We start from the raw sequence: 19,560 nt of genomic DNA on the forward strand, positions 1-19,560 counted from the left end.
CACGTACGACACAAATGGCAACTGGAAATCTTTAACCAGGCTTCAGGCCTCCCCTAGGTCCAACTTGGCCCATAAATTTAGTATGTTGGCCCTTTGCGGTTGATAATTAGGCATTTAAAGACGTAAAGGTGGGCCAGGTTAATGTGGTGCCATCCAAACATAGTGCACACTGCTGGCCTCCATAGGCGCTCGCCAATAGCACTTGCTCGGGCAGTCAATTAGCTTAATTGGGAATATTTGTCTATCTGTTAGAAACTAATACACGCTGAGATCTCGCACGGTTGCCTACGTACGGTGGGGAAGACGTTCAAAATAATCTCTTCACGTCTAGTGCCATGGATATGTTCGTTACGATTCAGTTCTAACCACCAAAGCACATACGGAGACTAAGTCACCATTTCGATGTTTGACATTCTTTGCTTATGCCCCAGCCTGTGATCACTTTGTACATTAACATAATGGGACGCGCAGTAAATGCCACGTTAATGGAAATATACGTGGCAGCTTTTGGCCAGTCGAGCACTGCAGACTGCGAATGTTAATTGCAAGGAGAGTTCAAGAACAGACGGTGTTCTGCGTAGTTCCCCTCTCAATTATAGTCGTCTCATTACAGCCGTAAGGCCACCTAAGGTCAACACTGAGTCTTAATCAACTTGTGTCTGTTGTGTTCATTGGAGATATGCAGTATAAAGGTCACACTGGAACAAGTGTGGTTATCGCAACATTCCTGAATGAGATCGTAGCTCCTCTGCCTGAGCTCCTGTGTTTTTTTTTTAACCCTCTGCCTTGTCACATCACGTCAACTTGATGAGGGGGTGCGCCGCTTGGCAGCATTGGGTTGCTCGGTCTCAGTGCTGCTGTCAGTCAACACATTCGCTCAAATGAAATGTTTCTAGAGCTGCTGGTGGTTTTGCATCATGCCCCAAAGCAGAGTACTTTTTGGACACTTTTATGTATGTTTTATTTCTTTACCTAGGGTTTTATGGGCCCATGCTACTTTCCTGTTATGATGGTTCTTCTTGTCATTTACAGATTCTATGATGGGGACACGGGCAGAATAACTATTCTCAACATTGTTACATTGTACACCGATGAGTGTGTGTGGGCAGCAGATATTGTTGTTCAGTTGGTAGATTAGCATCATCATTGTCACCATGATCATCATCGTGACCAATTAATATAATTATTATTGTCATGATCCTAATCACGAATTAAGTGTTATTTAAACCATCATTGTTGATCAGTCAATACAGCCATCATCAGTCATTGGATCATTACTGTCATCATCATCTCATTAATAAATATCATCAAAACAAGTAAGGATGATTGTCAATATTGTTACCACCATCATGATTATGCATAGAAATATCTTTATTTTTTAGTCAGGAATTGTTATGCAAACAACACATCATCAATATCACCACCGCTTACTTATGTAGTTATATAGCATTAGCAATGTAGCAGCATAGCGCTGGCTGCTGGCGGGGAAGGGGATCTGCGGCTTACAACAAGCCTGACAGCAGCAGGCCACGTGATACAGCAGAGGGGACATCTGGGGGACAGGTTACAGAAAGGGCACGTGGGGGAAGCCCGGGAATCTGCAGGTAGGTTCTAGAGAGGAGGTGTGGCCGGGACGGAGCGAGGCCACGCTGGGAGCATAAAAGGGGGCACCGAGCGAGAGCTCGGGGCTGTCTTATGGAGTGGGATTCCCGTCGTATTGTTTAAGATCGTCGCCATCGGCGCTGTCGTCTCGTCGCCATCGTCGCTGTCATCCTCACTCGACATTGCGCTGCTAGACGGTATCTCGGTTCAGCGCCGTCGGCGTTAGACGGCTAGTTGTGTATAGAATAGCAAACCACGTAGAGTTGTGTATAAACGAGCGACAGAAGAGTGTGTATCGTGCAAAGGGTGCTTGGTTTAATAAAATATGTGCCTCCACTACATTTACGCTACCTTCATCAACATCTCTATCACCACATCCCTGTGGATTTCTCTCATTTCCTCCTACTCATCCCTATTTATTTTCCATCCCTGCCTCTATGCATCTCTCCATTCACCCACTTTCTCTTTTTTTTCCTTCATTCTTTTATCCCTTTGCTCTTTACCTGACCACCCCCTCCACCTTCCACCATTACCTGCCACCCTTAACTCCCTAACCCTTCTCTCTCTCGCTTCCTCCTCTCCCCTCTCGTTCTCACAGCCCCGTGCCCAGCATCTCGTGGCAGCGCAAGGACGGGCGGCTGCCGGATCGCACGCGCCTCTCAGTGAGTGCCGCCGTGCTGGAGGTGGCGGACGTGACCCGCGAGGACGAGGGAGTCTACGTGTGCAACGCCACCAACGCTCTGGGCAGCGTTCTCTCCGAGGGGCGCATCACCGTACAAGGTGGGGTTAGCGACGGCGATGTCGTTGTCACCGGCATGGCGATGTCTTTGCCGGCGTGGTGATGTCGACGACATCGTCAATATTGGCATGATGTCATTGCCAGCGCGGCAATGCCATTGCCGGCGTAGTCATGTCATCATCACTGCAGCCGTCTGGAATGTTCTTACTTCCGATATTAGGACGCCACTATGCACTTGTAAATCTAGATTGAAAACTAATTTCTTTAGAACTGCTTTTTGTGTTTAGTTTGTTGTCCTTCCCCCGCAACTCCGGTTAGCACGGTTGGCTGCATACGGTGCAAAAGAAGTTCAATATACATACATACTGGTGATATGATGCGATTGCCAGAATGGTGATGTCATCATCACCGGCATGGTGATGTCATCACAGTCATTCCCTTTTTTTCCTGTGTGGTAATGATATTGTCGATGCAGTCATGTAATCGCCGCCGTGGCATTGTTGTAGTTTGTGGCGGCGGAGTCCTCAATGGTAGCGCAGTGATGTAATCGTTAGCGCGCCAATATCGTCATTAGCAGTGTGATGTGATCGCCATTGTCATTGCCGGCGCGGTGATACCATCACCAGAGCGGCGATTCTTCTGCCGTGTTATTGACACATGCTGCCCCACGGGCCGATATACTAAGCGTTTAATGACTCGCCGATGTGAACGTTGTACTGCATGTTTACCGGCACGAGGTCTGCCGTTTCTCTTTGCATTCTGATAGCTCCTTCAGGAACTGAATATGATTGTGTTTAGTTTAAATCTCAGTCGGGAAGCTCCCAGCGCCTGGAGCAAAATGACAGACACGCAGGACAGCGCACGGTACAACCAGAAAACGCAAGAGACAGCTACACGGCATAACCAAGACAACCTTTGCAGAAGGCGGTCAGTGATTCACCCCCATGGCAAGTCATGGGGGTGAATTATTTCAGGCAGCAATTTGATTCGAAAATAACAAAAAAAATCACGTTTTTATCACTTTATTTGCATTGTTTCTATGTTTGTTTTGTCTCCTTTAGTAAATAATCTATTCTCACACATGAATAAATATGGTGAGCATAAGAATTGGTCGAAATCAATTAATCGATTCGATGTGACACGCCTGCCATGTCCCACGAGTGGCGAGATTTTAACTCCCTTGCCTGGTATTCAGGAGGACGTGGGTTCGATCCCGACCCTGACGTCTTTATATTTGGAGTTTGCATGTCTCTCTCCCCGCAGTCGCGTGGATTTTTCCCCGGGTCCTCTGGTTTTTCTCTTCACATTTAGAAACGCGTGTTTAGAATATTTGGCTGCTATAAATTTCCATATGATCAGCCACTTCGTTGAGCTATCATTTGTGGCCAGGTCGCTTCTGAAAATAAATAACTATACAGCTCAGTGAGCCTTACCTGGGAAAATATAAAAGAGTAGTTGGCCTCAGCAAGTGCTTCTTAAGACACATTTTACATTAGAGAGTGAACCTCCACACTGGGCGAATGCTGCGGCAGTGATTTGCCATCGGTGCTAGGTATTAAAATGCTGTGAGTGCACGTGAGAATGTGCCAGGAAAGGTGCATAATGGAGGGGGGGAAGGAAGGTTGGGGATAGGAGTTGGGACGTTTGCAGGAGGGAATCTTACAGAGAGTGAGCATTGGAGTGGCACCCAGAGGTCACCAACCAAGTGGAAGAGCAAATGCCAGATGGGGGTGGGGGGGTGATGGTGATGTTGATACGTTGAGAGCGGTGCTTGCGGGGTTGATGTTGACCGCATAACGGTGAAGGGATTTTTTGCAGAAGGAAGTTGTGGACATTAGGTGGTGGCATAAATAGCTTTAGCCATCATGAGCTTTTCATTTTTGGTGACGACAAAAGGCCATTTGTCCGAAACATCACGTGTTGTATAGCTTTCCTTTTCAGGCAATGTTGTTGACAAATTCGAGGTTTGTTTTGTTGTTTGTGCTTTTGCACCACTGTCAACGCAGCAGCACCAATAATTATTATTAGTTTGCAATTTTTGGAATGTTGCTCGTAGAAACACCCAGGCAGGCACATGTGTTCGACATCACATGTAATGATATTTAATGTCAGTGTCTTCGTACAAAAAGTGAGCATTGTTTTGTGCTTATTTCTCTTTTGCAGTCCCGAGCAAGTAGCGAGTTCTTTCGTGAAATATCCACTGTCACACTTAATTCTATCAACCCCAGAGAGACGATGGCCTGAGGTTAAACCTTTCTCAGATTTGACATTTAAGCTTTCTCATTGTGAGCCGAGCACTGTTACAATGCGATCTAGCCTTCATGAAGCAAATAAACACATTCCTGCGGAGGGAGTTGGTAGGAACGTTGGGTTGCTCGGTCAATGGCCAGGGTCAACGGCGGTGTGGTGTTTTCCGCAAATATGGCCGACTGTGAGGGCGGGCACAAGCCGGCGTAAGTAGGTTAAACGTTGAGTTTTATAAGGGCACCACGGGGTGACCAGCCCCTCCCCACCCAGCCCCACCCCTCCCACCCCCACCCAGCCCCACCCTCCCCTCTCCACCCAGCCCCTCCCCACCCTCCCTTATCCACCCAGCCCCTCCCCACCCTCCCCTCTCCACCCAGCCCCACCCACACCCCTCCCATTTTTGGATGCACGATGGACGGATGGACACAATAATCCCCTGTGGGCTGGTGGAACCAGGTAGTTCCTACCAGTACTAGCAACAATGTGATTCTACTGATTACTTTAACAGAGACACTGGTGCCTTGTTTGTGTCTCCTCTTCCTACAGCTCGGCCAGAGTTTGTGTTTGGACTGGACAACATAATGGCAGATGTGGACCAGGACCTGAACTGGACATGCAAAGCCAAGGGGAGGCCTGCACCCACCTATCAGTGGCTCAAGAATGGGGAGCCAATCGCCCCTCTGGTATGAACACTTACTTAGTCACTCGCTCGCTCCAATCACCTGCGTACGTACGTACGTGTGTTGAACTTCTTTTGTACCGTACGTAGCCAACCGTGCTAATCAGAGGTGCGGGGAAAGGACAACAAACTAAATACAAAAAGCAGTTCTAAAACAATTACTTATACCCACCTACCAACTAACTCTCTCACCTGTTCACCTACCCACTCATCTACCCACTCACTTGCCCATCCATCAATCCACACACCTGGAAACCCACCCACCAACACATGCATTCACTACTCTTCCATATACACTTTCTCAATATTTTTGAAGGTGGGCACAATAGAAAATAACTTTGGTGGAAAACCAATTATATGATGTTCACTAAGAAGGAAACCCCTACAGTAGTGGTTTTGAACCGGGGGAGTACACACCCCCTGGGGCTGTGAGATTCCCTTTCTGGGGGTGCGAGACATGCCAGATTTTTTTAGAAGGTAAATAATCGAAAACACAAATTAAGCACGAGCATGTAAGTACAACTACTTTGTTTCATAAAACCTATGTATTTATTAACATTATACATTTGTTTACGATTGACAACCAAAGGTATACAGGCTGCAGTAAAGGTTTAGAACCACTGACCTACAGCATGGCGACATCCTTGGCAATTGCTCACACATTTGAGTGGGCTCAATGGCACAACCGCTGTAATCCCCCAACCTGATGCACTGCAAGGTAATCATACGTCAATGCAGCGGTGTTGGGTTCAACAGGTGGGTTTGTGAACCCACCTGTTTAGACTCTGATCATTGTCATCTTTTATGCGTGGATTGCCTCCTGATATCCTGGTTACCTCCCAAAACAAAGAAAAACTTTTCTGGATTGAATTGGCCAAACATCACAATGCAGAACCATCCTGACTCTCACTTAAGGCTTTTCTAGATATATAAATTACTTAATTTTCATTCTAGATTAAATTTGCATTATTATTGTAGTGACATCGTAGGATGTCAACGTGCTGGGTGCAGTGCCGGCCCTAGAGAGGCACGGCGTGCGGTGTAGCGACATCGCGGACACCACGATGGTGTGGGTGTCGTACCGGCCCTAGAGGGGCCCGTGAGCACTGATTGATAGCACTGATTGCATCACGCTTTGCGTGCAGTGCCAACCCTACAGGACAGGGTGTGTGGATGCCGGCCAAAGGATGAGGTTACTCGAGGCCATGGCAGTCTGGTTGACGCGGGAGGACACGTGACCAGTGAAGTCTACAAAGGGGCTCCAAGTGGCGGCTAGGGGTGGTCACGTGGTTGGTATCCAGATCCTTCCCGAGGATTCTGGAAGGTGGTCGTGGCCAAGGGCGGAGCCGGCCACGCCGCAGAGAATAAAAGCCGGGTCCCGAGAGGGACCATGGTTGTTGTTCATCCTGGAAGAAACCTTCGTCTACGTTGTCTGTTCAACGAGTCTCCAACACGTGGACCCGGGCCGAAGCTGTTGGTCCCGGTCCGTAGTAGCAGTTACGTTGTAACTAGTGTAGTTAGCCTGGTGGTAACTAGTGTAGTAACTAGTGTAGTTAGCCTGGTGGTCACCACCATAGGTTGTCATTTTGTTAAGGGGAAAGTTACCCCGTGTGTTGGAGTTAAATAAATGTTTTGCCTCCAACGTCTGCGGCTCAGTTGAACCCACTACATCATTATGAATGAACTCGTTTGTTTAATCGCATCCAGTGCTGTTTAATCCATGCACGAATTAAATGACGTATAGTAGAGAGAGAAAAAAAGGGATTCACTGGAATTTTAACATTTCTTACACTGGATAAAAGTTGAAATAACTTTGCACTCAAATCCACTTGTGTTCCTGAGCCAGTGGGTATAGTTTATTTATACGGTGGTCACTGACACGCTTCCAACGCGTGCATTAGAACACCACTCCTTGAGTGTCCAGCACTCAAGGAACTCGGCTAATGCGCGTCCATTTTTAGAGCAGGATCGCGAAAATTTGCTAGCTATATAAGCCGCCAACTTCGCTGAGCTGACAACAAGCTCTCGTGGCGGTGAGCAGGGTGCTTTTTAGCACGGAGGAGGATTGCCACCCCCCCCTCGGGGAGGTCACGTGGGTGAGGGGGAGGCATCCCCCTCCACCTCTTCCCCCCTCTGTTAACTAAAAACTAAACATCTCTATCATAGAGACATCCTTTGTGTTTAGTTGTTTTTGTCCTTCCCCCGCACCTTAGCTACATACACGTAAGTAGGGGAGAGGCGAGGGGGGAGGGCTCCTGTGCCTCAAAATATATATTATGTCACTGCAAATGCAAAATAAATGAATACATTAGCCGAGTTCTCGGAGTACTGGGCACTGAAATGGTGTTCTAATGTCTATATTTGGTACAATGAACTTTGTTGACTTTTCTCATCATGGTACGTATGTTACGTCAACTACACAAAAAACAATCGACTCATAATCAACCCCCTATTGAGAGCTGGGTTCATGACCTTTAGATTAATTACTAATGGAGCTGTCAAACTGCAACGCACCCAGCTGGAGACAATGATTGCCAAACCTGAAATCGCTTCGCTACCATCATCAATATTTACCCTGGGCTTTTGCACCACTATGAGCGCGATGGCTTTAGCGCTCTCTGCGTAAAGATAAAACCGGGTGCTTTTCTCTCCTCCGTTTATTCCTCAGGCGGGCAAGGTGTTGGTGGCCGAAGGGGAGCTGAACATCGTGAACCTGAGCGTCGGCGACTCGGGGATGTACCAGTGTGTCGCCGAGAATAAACACGGCATCATCTACTCCAACGCGGAGCTCAGGGTGCTGGGTGAGTCCCCCCCCCCCTGCCCCCCACCTCTCCCGCCCCCCAGTCTCGGTCAGGATGCAGCGTTGAGACCGCATCGTGGCCCCGGCGTTCATTGTGACGTGACCGTCACTCGGCACAGCGCAGGCCCATAGTCCTGCAACCTCAAATTCAGATCGGCCCATTGTGGAGGCTTTAACACGTTGCACCGGGGAAAGATGAAATTATCTAAAAACAGGTAATTATTGTACAATAAGCTGTCCGCTGATTCCATTTGTGGTGTGTTAACACTAACGCGCACATTAGTTCAGATGTATATAGCCATGACGCTTGAGGTGTGGAGCCAAGCTCAATGCCACTCAAAATCTAGGCAGAAGAGGTGGAGCCTTGTAAAAATATGTGGGGCCTCTTAAGTTTCTCTTAAAAGTTGGTGTAGATTGAATGCTGTAAATGTGAAGCAGGACCCAAGTAAGTTGAGCTTCTTTCGCACCGTATGCAGCCAATCATGCTGATCGGAAGTGCGGGGGAAGGATAACAAAAAAGCACGCAAGACAGACTCACCTTGTGGGCAATGAGTTGGCCAGTAGATCGTTTTTGTATATAATTAAGGCAGTAAAGCAAGTAGGTTGTTGACCTCGCTGTTGACCAGCTTTTTTGCATTTCTTCACTTTTCTGTGTGGGTTTAGCGTAAATAAAATGTCAAATCTGGCCATGGGGCACTGTGATTAAAGAGCCCAACTTATAATCACAAGGTAATTTGTTCAAATCCGAAATCAACTCCTTATCATCTTCCCTGCTGGGTCACGGCAATGTGTATCCTTTTTTGGGAAGTCATTAGTTGTCATTCAATACAAACGCTAGACATTGTCATAGGAATGTGGAATTGCCACCACTGGCTTATGATCATCAAAGGAGACGAGCACCACCCATTGCTTGGAATGAAGAGACTGACTTTTTATATTATAACAGACAATCTTTATAGACAGGTGAGGTGGTTCGGGCACCTGGTAAGGATGGCCCCTGATGAACTCCACCGGGCATGTCTCACTGGGCGAAGACCCCGGGGCCGGTCCAAGACACTCTGCTGGTTGGGACGATGTCACTCGGCTGGCCTGGGAATGCCTGGGAATTCCCCAGGAAGAGCTAGAGTCTGTATATAGTAGTGTACAGTCGTGTAGTGTACAGTCGTGTAGTGTATAGTAGTGTAGTGTATAGTAGAGCTAAAGTCTGTCGCCCGGAAAAGGGAGTTTTGGACCGCCCTACTCAACACGCTGCTGCCGCGACCCTCACCAGGTCAAGCGGACTGAGGAACGAACAAACGAATGTACATAAATGAGTGATTAAAGCATTTGCAGCTTATGACAAAATCGCCCAGAAGTGCCTGATTCTGTCAGGTCAGATGTCAGAAGCTAAGTAGGCTTTGAGCCTGGCGAGTGCTCGATTGGGCGACCACTGTGTACAAAAAAAAACCACACAAGTGCTTAATCTTCTTCGTTCTTTCGGTAAAGTCACGTAGAAGGGAAGTAATAAAATAATAAAAATAAAACATAATAAAATAATTCTCACGACGTTTTGGCCACAACGCAAGCAGTCGTGTCTGAATGCTGTCGCCTCGACAGACCTGGTTTTCACCTGAGGACGGCTGCTTGCGTTGTGGCCGAAACGTCGTGAGAATTATTTTATTATGTTTTATTTTTATTATTTTATTACTTCCCTTCTACGTGACTTTACCGAAAGAACCACGAAGATGAATCCCTGCAGTCACACAAGTGCTGTGTATGTATTGTGGGCAGCAGAGCTTTGTAGTTCCCCCACCTTCGCCAACCAGCACTGACGGGGCGTGGCGAAGTACGGTCTCATAACCCTCACTGGCACTTGCCCGGCGGCGCGTTGGCAAGCCGGGCCTGCACAATGTTTTTTTTATTGGCAGAGATGTTTAATCGCTCGACGCTCCGTTTGGTTACAGCCTCGAAACCAGAGTTCGACCCCAATCCACTATCCCGCGTGGTTCAGAGCGCCTTGGGGGGCAAGGCCATTGTCCCGTGCCTGCCCCAGGCTGCCCCCAAGCCGAACATCACCTGGAGCCGTGGGACGGAGCTGTTGCACGTGCACAGCCGGTGAGTCTGCGCATGCCCTCGCTCGATCGAGGCTCGCGGCCGGACTTTCTCTGAGCTCGCAGCCTCTCGGGAAAGAAGGCCACCTCTTGACGACACCCCCACATGGGGTGGACTGTTGTCACAGCTATCACGCGACTAAACACTGGACATGATCTGTGAAACTACTGGACATCTGTGAAAAGAGCTTCATAGCTCATCTGGATTCCTCCAGTATAAATAAATGTCGTGATTCTGAAAATATTGTGATTCTGAAACATGCACTCGCTTTAGAACGCACTTTCAGTGTTTGTCAGTTGTTTTGCATTTTTGTGATGGTTGGATTTGTGAGTGCGTGGATGGGTATGAGTAATTGAGTGAGGTAGTAATTTAATTGATTAATGAGTGTATAAATAATTGAGAGTGTAGTGAGTGGATGTGTGTGTGTGTTAATAATTGAATGAGCGAGTGATTGAATTGTAGAGTGTGAGCAATTTAATTAATTCGTATGTCACTGAGTGAGACTATGAATGGGTGTGTAAATGAACTAATGAGGTTTTTGGGTTAGATCTCCTAAGTATAAATGTGTCGTAACCCTCCACCACCCGACGCAGCCAGTAAGGTTTGTCACATAAACAACGCACCAATTGGTTACTACTTCAGCCCACCAATGTGTTGGAGAGTACATCCACAACGTTTACAATTTGAGTACGAAGTTTTGCTGGTAATTACATCCAGCATCATCGGGCGATTTGCCAGAATATTCTGGCGTTTTGTTTATGTCAAAAACCTTACTGGCTGTGTCGGGTGGTGGAGGGCTACAACACATTTATACTTAGGCGATGTAACCCAAAAAACTTTATTATGAATAATATTGGTCGTGAAAGCCTACGTGTTAAACTGAGCGAATGAGTCTTGCCGGGAGCGCTTGTCTGAGTGAGTTACTGAGTGTAGGCGATTTAAATGAGCGAATGCACAACTGAGTGAAGCACGCCGATGAAACCCCCGTTAAAGTAGCGTCTTAATGACTTTAACAGTGACAGCAACGGGCATGTTGAGAGTCTACCCTCCAGCAGTGATATTCATCATGCTGGCCCTTTGCTGGAGACGAAGGCCGATGACAGATAGGGACCGTGTCGCCGTGTCCGTCAGGATGTCCGTGCTGGAAGACGGGAGTCTGGTGATCCCCGATCTGCGCAGAACGGACCAGGGCAACTACACGTGCTTCGCTGAAAACAAACTGGGCAAGGCCAATGCTACGTTCACCCTGCTCGTCAAAGGTGCCCCCCCACGCATCCCAGCTCTATGCTTCCCCTCACCCTTACCCAGGCCGATGCCACACAGCCATTGCGTGGTCCTACCTGTGGACCGTGCGTGTATGAGGAGTGTCCGTTTTCATGCACGGTGGTTCTATTCTCAATGCAGCTTTTTGATTGGTCAATCCACTGCTGGATGGGGGGGGAGGGGCTCGTGGGGGTTATTGGATCGTACTCTACCTCCGCTGGCCGGTGACGACGTCGGGCATTGACGTGAACCACAGTGCAACAATGGATTTTGCCGCACCGCGCCCTGCTGCCCACAATGTAGCATGGCCCCACAGCAGCCCACTGCGACCTGGCGTTGTGTGGCAGGCAACCATGCAAGCACTGCCCTGGTTCAAAATCCTGCATGGCTTCTGATATCCGGCGCATTCAGGATGATTTGCTCATAAGTGCCTTTTTTTCCATAAGTGCCATTTGTGTAACAATCTTAATATTCCAATTGACCTTATTTAGCATGTTTGTGGCAGGATTGCGTTTGCCACAATTGTTATGAATGCTACAACTAAGCTCTGTTATGCCTGAGGCTGTAAATACGGTCTATTTTCATATGTCTATGACAGGATTTGTTGGCGATCTTTTTATTTATTTATTTGTAAGCACTATTTATTGTGTCCTGTTTGCGGTATATTCCGGCATGGGTTTTGTGTAATTAGTTTGTTGTCGTTGCTCGTTTGGTTGTGCCTCCCCACCCTGTGGCGTCCGGGAACTGCCACCGCTGCCGATGGTCTTGGACTGTCAGTTTTAACAAGTAGCAGACTTTCGCGACCAATATCATTCATAATCAACGGTTTATGGGTTAGATAGGCGCAAGTATGAATGTGTGGTCTTCCTTGCAACAAAACTGCTTCGCTCAATCGGCCATTCCAGATAAAATAGTCTAACACGTCTTACATACAGTACATCAAAGACAGCCTGCCTGTTGACTTGCTTGCTGCTATTTTATTATTAGCTCGTGCGTGGTGTAGTTTCGGGGACATATCTATTCTGTGTACGAGCGAACACTGCGGTGTAACCATGCCTACCCCCGACAATCCTCCACCCCCCCCCCCCTCTCACCGCACACGCAGACGCGACCACGATCAAGCTGGCCCCGAAGGACACGCGCGTCACCGTGGGGGAGAACGCCACGCTGCTGTGCCGCGTGTCGCACGACCGCACACTCGACGTCGCCTTCCTGTGGCTCCACAACGGATACCCCCTCGACACCGTGTCGCCCGAGTCGCCCTTCCGCCGCATCTCAGCGGTGCGGACCTGTGGTCTGGGTGCATGTGTGGCGGGGAGCGGGTGGGGACGGCGGTTAGCGGCGCTGCGCTACGAACCCGGCGACCCGAGGTCCTTGAAGAGGCAGCTTTGCTTGTGATGTTTGTGTCTGGGTCTTTGGGGTGCTCTGGAACAGTCGCGGTTCGTGCACTGAACTGTGAGACCAGTATTTCGAGTCTGATTCCTTGCCACGGATAATATCAGTGGCAAGGGGTTCTGAACCTGCATTGTACATACAATAGGTCAATTAATCATTAAATGAGTATTAGGTGCGGTGTGTTTGCATCGGTACTGGGGAGACAAAGGCGTCCGGGCGTGATGCTGGCCACCCACACCCTCGTGTGCCGTGCCGGCCATCATAGGCACTCGCTGACAGCACTTGCCCCAAGCAACAGCCTGTATAGGCTGTAGAGGGGGCCTTTGTCTTTGTGTATATATGCATAATCGTGGGTAATAGTGGCCCAGTGGTTAGTACACTGGGTTATCAATCCAGCCACCTGAGTTGAATTGTTGTCCATGGCAAACATCATTTGGCAAGTCTTACCTGAATTGATGTCCAAAGTAAAAGTGTCTCAATTTTCAAAGGAGTTTGACATGACGCTCATTTCAATTTGCTTTCTTGAGCTGGTGGTAAAATGTCGACTTTTCTGTGGCAAGGGTAGTTTATAGGACAGCCACATATATTTAATATGCTGTGATCATTTGTTCTGTTCATATAGTGTAAATACACGCAGAGTATGACAAGTGATGGTGTGGCAGGAGTGCTCAAGTTTAGAAGGTAACGAGTTATAATCTTGATTGGGGAGATATCTTGGCCTATCATCTTCAGTGGATGACAAACTGATTATCACATGGTGAGGTTTAAAACCATTGTTTTCCTAATGGGGAGACTGGTCCTTGCTGTTAAACTGTGTCAATTCTAGCCTAGCTTTGGACCACGTGAACATGGAGGCACTTTACTCCATGACTTTGAAATATAAAAAATAGTGCTTTAATACCTCCATCGGTCTGTGTGAGTCACGAGTGAATGAACCTCGCACCATCGCCAACAGGGCTGTGAATTGTAGCCGAGAAAGAGTTTTGTGGCATTTGTGGGGCTGTACACGAATTCATTCTTTTTCCCTCTGCCTTTCCCTTAAAGGACAAGGACACGGGAGACATTCGGATAATACACGTGCTGCTTTACCACGCTGGAAACTACACCTGCCTGGCACACACTGCAGCTGACAGTGTGATGGCCCATGCAGTACTGCTCGTCAGAGGTGCGTACGGGAGCCTAACTTGGTCAGTCTCAGAGCTGCAAACTGTTTTGTTTTAGACTTTAAACGAGTGGGGGGGGGGGGGGAGGAGGAGGGTTTCAATTGGGACTATACATAGCGATCATCGCCCCCCCTACTGCCAAACTGATGCCCATTTTCAGGCCAAGTGCTGAGTGACATTTGTGCTGCGCAGGGACAGCTGCCACTGGAGGTGTCAGCTTTGAAAACTTTTTTTTAAAGCTGACATGCGAGGCAAGTCGCTTGTCGCGTGTGAAGCGCTCCGAGACACAGCAGCATGAAGTGGGGGGGGCGGGGGGGCACTCTCTCAAACGAATCCGTCTGGTTACGCGCATCTGTGAGAGAGCTTGTGGGGGAGCGGTGGTGTAGCGGTTAGCACACCGCGCTACGAACCCAGCGACCCGAGTTCGATTCCCGCTCACGCACAACAACGGTGACGATTACCTGAACCGGTTCTGGGCCTCCCCTAGCGCGACTCAGCCTCAAATGAGTACGTGGTGCAGTGTGTAAACATCGCCACTCGGGAGACAAAGGCGGCCGGGCGTGGTGCTGGCCACCCACCCCCTCGTGTACCCTGCTGGCCTTCATTGTTGCTCGCTAACAGCACTTGCCCTAACAGTATGTTACAGGCTATACGGGAGATCTTTGTCTTTGTTATATTGGTGCACGCTCTGTATCACAACCACTTTTAATCAGGTGTAATTCTAGTACCTCGCCACCAGTGGCCAATTGTACCCCTTTTTCCACTGGAATATGCGATCTGGGCCAACGCAGCGTCCTATGGATGTGGGCGACTTTCCACCTGGCGATCCCTTTCCCTTCTTGCTCCCCTTCACTGGAACAAACTCCCACTGCACATACAACAATCATGTTCACTGGCTTGCTTCTGTTCCTCCTTGAAAACAACCCCCATCTCTTCTCCCCTCGCCCATCTTACTGCTACTCCTTGCCCCAGCCCCCCAGATACGAGCAGGCCTACCCAAACCCCTACCCCAACCCCTACCCCAACCCCTACTCCAACCCCTATCACCATCCCTACCCCAACCCCTATCACTATCCCTACCCCTACCCCAACCCCTACCCCAACCCCTGTCCCTACCCCAACCCCTTTCACTGTTGCTACACCAACTCCTACCCAACCTCTACCCCTACCCCAAACCCTATCATTATGCCTACCCCTATTCCGACCCCAACCCCTATCACTACGGCAACCCCAACCTTTCCTGAACCCCTCCCACCAGTCCTCCTTACTGTCGCCATATCTCTACCACCAGTCTCTATTTTAACTTCCATCATCTTACGTGCAATTTTATAGTTTTTGCAAAGCGCCTCAGATTAAGGCGCTATATCAACTCATAGAAGATAAAATATCTCTGCCGAGCCGAACCAGAATCGAACCGTGAAACCTCCAGCCTCACAATAAGACATCGAGATCCGGCTTAGGGCCGAGCAAGGCCAGGGGCGGAGTGAACCATTTTCAACCATTCATTGCATCGGTCAGTCCACCTGAAGGTGTGCGTATGTTTGTTGAACGTCTTTCGCACCGTACGTAGCCTGTGACGCTGACCTCTGTTGTTGTTCGGGCCGCAGGGCCCCCCGGCCCGCCGGGCGGGGTGATCGCAGAGAACGTCACCACCAACACGGCGATGGTGGCGTGGAGCCCTGGCACGGACAACGACAGCCCAATCACGCGCTACGTCATCCAGGGCCGGCCCGTGGGCACCTTCAAGTGGAAAGACCTTGTCACAGGTACTGCCGCAGATGCCGCGTATGTACGTGCGTTCGTGCATGCGTGCGTGTGTGCGTGTGTGCGTGCGTGTGTGCGTGTGTGCGTGTGAGTGTGCGTGCGTGTGTGCGTGGGGAGCGGTGGCGCAGGGGTTAGCGTTACGCTGCGCCACGAACCCGGCCACCCGGGTTCATTTCCCGCCCTCGGCCAACACCAGTGACGATTATCTGAACTGGTCATGGGGCCCTCCCCTAGGTCGACTCGGCCTCAAATGGTGTGGTGTGTAAACATCACCACTAGGAAGACAAAGGCGGCCGGGCGTGCTGTTGGCCACCCACCCCCTCGTGTTGCCATGCCGCCCTTCACAGGTGCTCGCAAACCGCACTTGCCCCAACAGTCTGCTCAGCCTGTAAGGGGGATCTTTGTCTTTGTGCTTCTGTGTACAAGTCAGTGCATGCCTATTGTGCCAGTATGTGCACGTGTTAGTGTAAGCTGCAGAGCTGACCCCTCTGACTTCTACGTTTCATCAATCTGTCCCTCCGTCTGTTTTGTACCCCTCCGCCCCGCCGCCCCTGGGTATTTTGCGATCAGTTCCACAGGAGATCGAAGGAAACGTAGACACGGCGAGGGTGGAGGGTCTCCGGCCGTGGCTGGACTACGAGTTCCATGTCATCGCCATCAACACGCTTGGCTTCGGGGAGCCGAGCCAGCCCTCCCGCCCGGTCCGCACGCTGCCTGACGGTGAGCGTCTTCCCGGCGGCGACGCCGCTTGGCGGCAAGTGCCGTGCCCGCCGCCCCTTGTGGAGGAGGCTCGCGGTTCTCATCCGGCTTGCGGCGGCCCCGGTTGTTGACGCTGCTAGTGTATTGACCACAGAGTACGCGCCTTCTGCTTCACAGTGGACGTCAAGGAGAACCCCTGACGTCGTTCGTAACGAGTACATTTAGAAAGATCGCCCACAAGTTGGGATTACACGTAGCGATGAGTCTGCCTTACTGCCAGACTCATGGCCGATGGCAAAGCGGGTGATGAGTCGCCTACCTGTCAACAGGGACAGCGGCCATTGTGAGGGGGGGGTGCTCGGTTAAAATGCAAATAATTAAATACATCGGCATCTCAAGACGCTATGCAGAAACAGCGTGCCATGCGCATCCTCAATAGTAATACACAAATATGATGCATGTAGTCTGTTGAAAAAACAGTCAAGAGGCCGAAGCAAACAGGAATTTGCATACTCTTCGGTTCTTTCGGTAAAGTCACATAGTCACCTGATGACAGACGCTTGTGTTGCGCCCGAAATGTCGTGATTATTTTATTTTATACCTATGTGACTTTACCGAAAGAACCAATGTAAATTCCAATCATTAAGCTCTTTACATTTCTCTGTGTATACGCATGAATGTGTGTTTTCAAGTCTTTATTCCCAAATGAGGGACAGAGAGAGAGAATGAGGAAGGGAGACGAGAGCGAGTGCCACTAACGAGATCACCCTCTCTGTTCTCACTCCAGTACCGACCACTGCTCCGTTCGGCATCACCGGTGGTGGAGGGAGATACCGGGAGCTCACCATCACGTGGACCGTGAGTCCTACGGCCAAACACCCCCACGGCACATCGTGGTGCCCGGGTGGCTCAGGGAGGGGGGGGCGCTCTTAATGCCCATCTCAGAAACACAGAGTGACCGAAGCCGAGGTCCCTGGGTTCAAATCCAGGCCTTTCATTCGCCCATGGATCAGCGCAGGTTGTGAAGGGCAGCGTAGCGAAGGGACGTTCCTCGACCCTGTTTGCCAAATGCCTGCACACACACACAAAAAACATGCCATCACCTTCGTTTGCGAATTCCACCTAACTGGACAAAATTTGCAGCTTTTTTGAGAATGTAGACAATGTTTGGCTTGTTGCTGCTAATGCGACGAGCATCTCTTCTATTAGCAAGGGCACACTGGAAAGTGCGCGCTCGTGTGGATAAGTTATCCCTCGAAAGGGACCTCAGTAGCCTCCCTAGCACTGCGATGTCCATTTCTGCAGACTATTTTCTCTTAACATCGGGTAATGCACTGCGTAAATATAAATGTGTCGTTAACCCTGCCATCACCTCCCCACACAGCCAATCAGTAGGGTTTGTCACGTAAACAAAACGTGCCAGTTAGTTACTTGTTCAGCCCACCCTCGTGTTGGAGAGTAAATCCACAATATTTATGATTTGAGTACGACGTTTTAGCTGGTAATTACATCCTGCGTCATTGGCCAATTTTTGCCAGAATTGTTTACGTCACAAACCTTACTAATTGGCTGTGACAGGTGGTGGTGAGTTAACGACGCATTTATTCGTAAGCGATCTAACACAAAGAAACCTTTACTATGAATAATATTGGTCACGAAAGCCTACGTGTCAGACTAATTTACTGCAATACAAGACTCCCAAATGGACACTTGGTGTCTATATGCCAATAGCACGACTATAATTGGTAATAAAAAATAAATATTGACAAAAAAAATGGCATTTTCACTTAATTTGGTATATTACAGCTCTGAGGACTACAACCGTTTCGCAAAGCATGGAGAGTACCATACGGTGTTGGGTTATGAAACCCTATTGAGTTGACTTTAATTGTAGCTGCGTGATTTTATTTTTGCAGGGAAACGTGTTTGCACAAATAAATGCGCATACACGTAGGCTTTCGCGACCAATGTTACCATAATAGAGGTTTTTGGATTAGATCGCGTAAATATAAATGCGCCGTTAAAGCCGCCACCACCCGTCGAAACCAATTAGTACGGTTTGTCACGTAAACAGAACGTGCCAATTCGTTACTAGAACAGCACACCGGTGTGTTGGAGAGTAAACCCATAATATTTACAATGCCGGTGCCCTGACGTTTTGACAGTAATTACAACTAGCATCATCAGGCGACAGCCAGAGTTGTGGAGAAATCCTGTTTTGGCTGGATAAATGTGGTGTCGTCACTTGTGAGCCAATCACAATCAGGTGCAAAGGCCAGATGGAGGGGGGAAGGGGGTTATTGCATGCATATAAATTACAATGGATATCCGTACATACGTACTTATACGTGTATGAACACTGCTGATAACTTTGGCCTAAGTCCAGGCAGCCATTGGAGATCAAGCCTGGTTCTTCAGGTGACAGGGGGTAATGGTCTCAGCTCAGTTGCCACAAAAAATACCCGTTGTTTAAACGTAGGTCTTACTTGAGTGCATCTCCACTGTGAGGACCACATCTACGAATTTTCGAAAGTGACGGAAACCACTCGTCCTAATTGATGTGGCATGAAGAAGCCCTTTCTGGTGTTTTGTTACAGAAAGTTCCAGTTTCATCGACTCCAGCGGGAGTTCTGTTTCACCTTCCCGGGTCATTCCCCGACACACAATCTGTGGCAAATAGATTTTATCATCTCGTCAAATAATTCCAACAGTGCAATTGGGATTTATACATAAGTATGTTTGTATAAATATATTTATACTAGCCTTTTGCCCGTCCTAGGACGGAAGCTTTAATATTTACGAAAAAATTGAGCAGACTATAATTGTATCTTGTGTAAATTTAATGGCAGTGAATCTTGTACAAAACGATATCATCAAACACTTCACTGCATTTCATTGTAGCACTATATTAATGGCAGTGAGTATTGCACGAAACTATGTCATAAAACACCTCACTTCATGTCACTGTAGAACTGAATATAACTGACCTTCAATTTATTCAAATTCATTGCTCTGGTACTCTATTCTCTTCTGCTTTCAGTCGCTGGGATTGAAATTAATTGGAAATCGATACAATATCTGGAAAATCACGAGAAATGTCTATTTTACCATAATGTAG

The 19,560-nt window shown here is 48.7% G+C and overlaps 1 protein-coding gene across 6 annotated transcripts in view; it reads left to right on the top strand.

Moving 5' to 3' along the window:
- The window catches only part of LOC133349521 (contactin-2-like), a 125,779-nt gene that overhangs the window by 90,418 nt on the left and 15,801 nt on the right, over nucleotides 1–19,560 (top strand). For all 6 annotated transcript variants that reach the window (XM_061563049.1, XM_061563053.1, XM_061563054.1 and 3 more), the window contains 10 exons: nucleotides 2,201–2,382; nucleotides 5,135–5,271; nucleotides 7,936–8,068; nucleotides 10,011–10,161; nucleotides 11,290–11,417; nucleotides 12,527–12,702; nucleotides 13,861–13,981; nucleotides 15,587–15,745; nucleotides 16,314–16,463; nucleotides 17,230–17,300. In XM_061563049.1, the coding sequence (XP_061419033.1) occupies nucleotides 2,201–2,382; nucleotides 5,135–5,271; nucleotides 7,936–8,068; nucleotides 10,011–10,161; nucleotides 11,290–11,417; nucleotides 12,527–12,702; nucleotides 13,861–13,981; nucleotides 15,587–15,745; nucleotides 16,314–16,463; nucleotides 17,230–17,300 (1,408 nt within the window). The remainder of the gene's footprint in view (nucleotides 1–2,200; nucleotides 2,383–5,134; nucleotides 5,272–7,935; nucleotides 8,069–10,010; nucleotides 10,162–11,289; nucleotides 11,418–12,526; nucleotides 12,703–13,860; nucleotides 13,982–15,586; nucleotides 15,746–16,313; nucleotides 16,464–17,229; nucleotides 17,301–19,560) is intronic.

The sequence above is a fragment of the Lethenteron reissneri genome, chromosome 30 (assembly GCF_015708825.2).
Source record: "Lethenteron reissneri isolate LAM-NWPU_2019-01 chromosome 30, ASM1570882v1, whole genome shotgun sequence".
NCBI classification, from domain to species: domain Eukaryota; kingdom Metazoa; phylum Chordata; class Hyperoartia; order Petromyzontiformes; family Petromyzontidae; genus Lethenteron; species Lethenteron reissneri.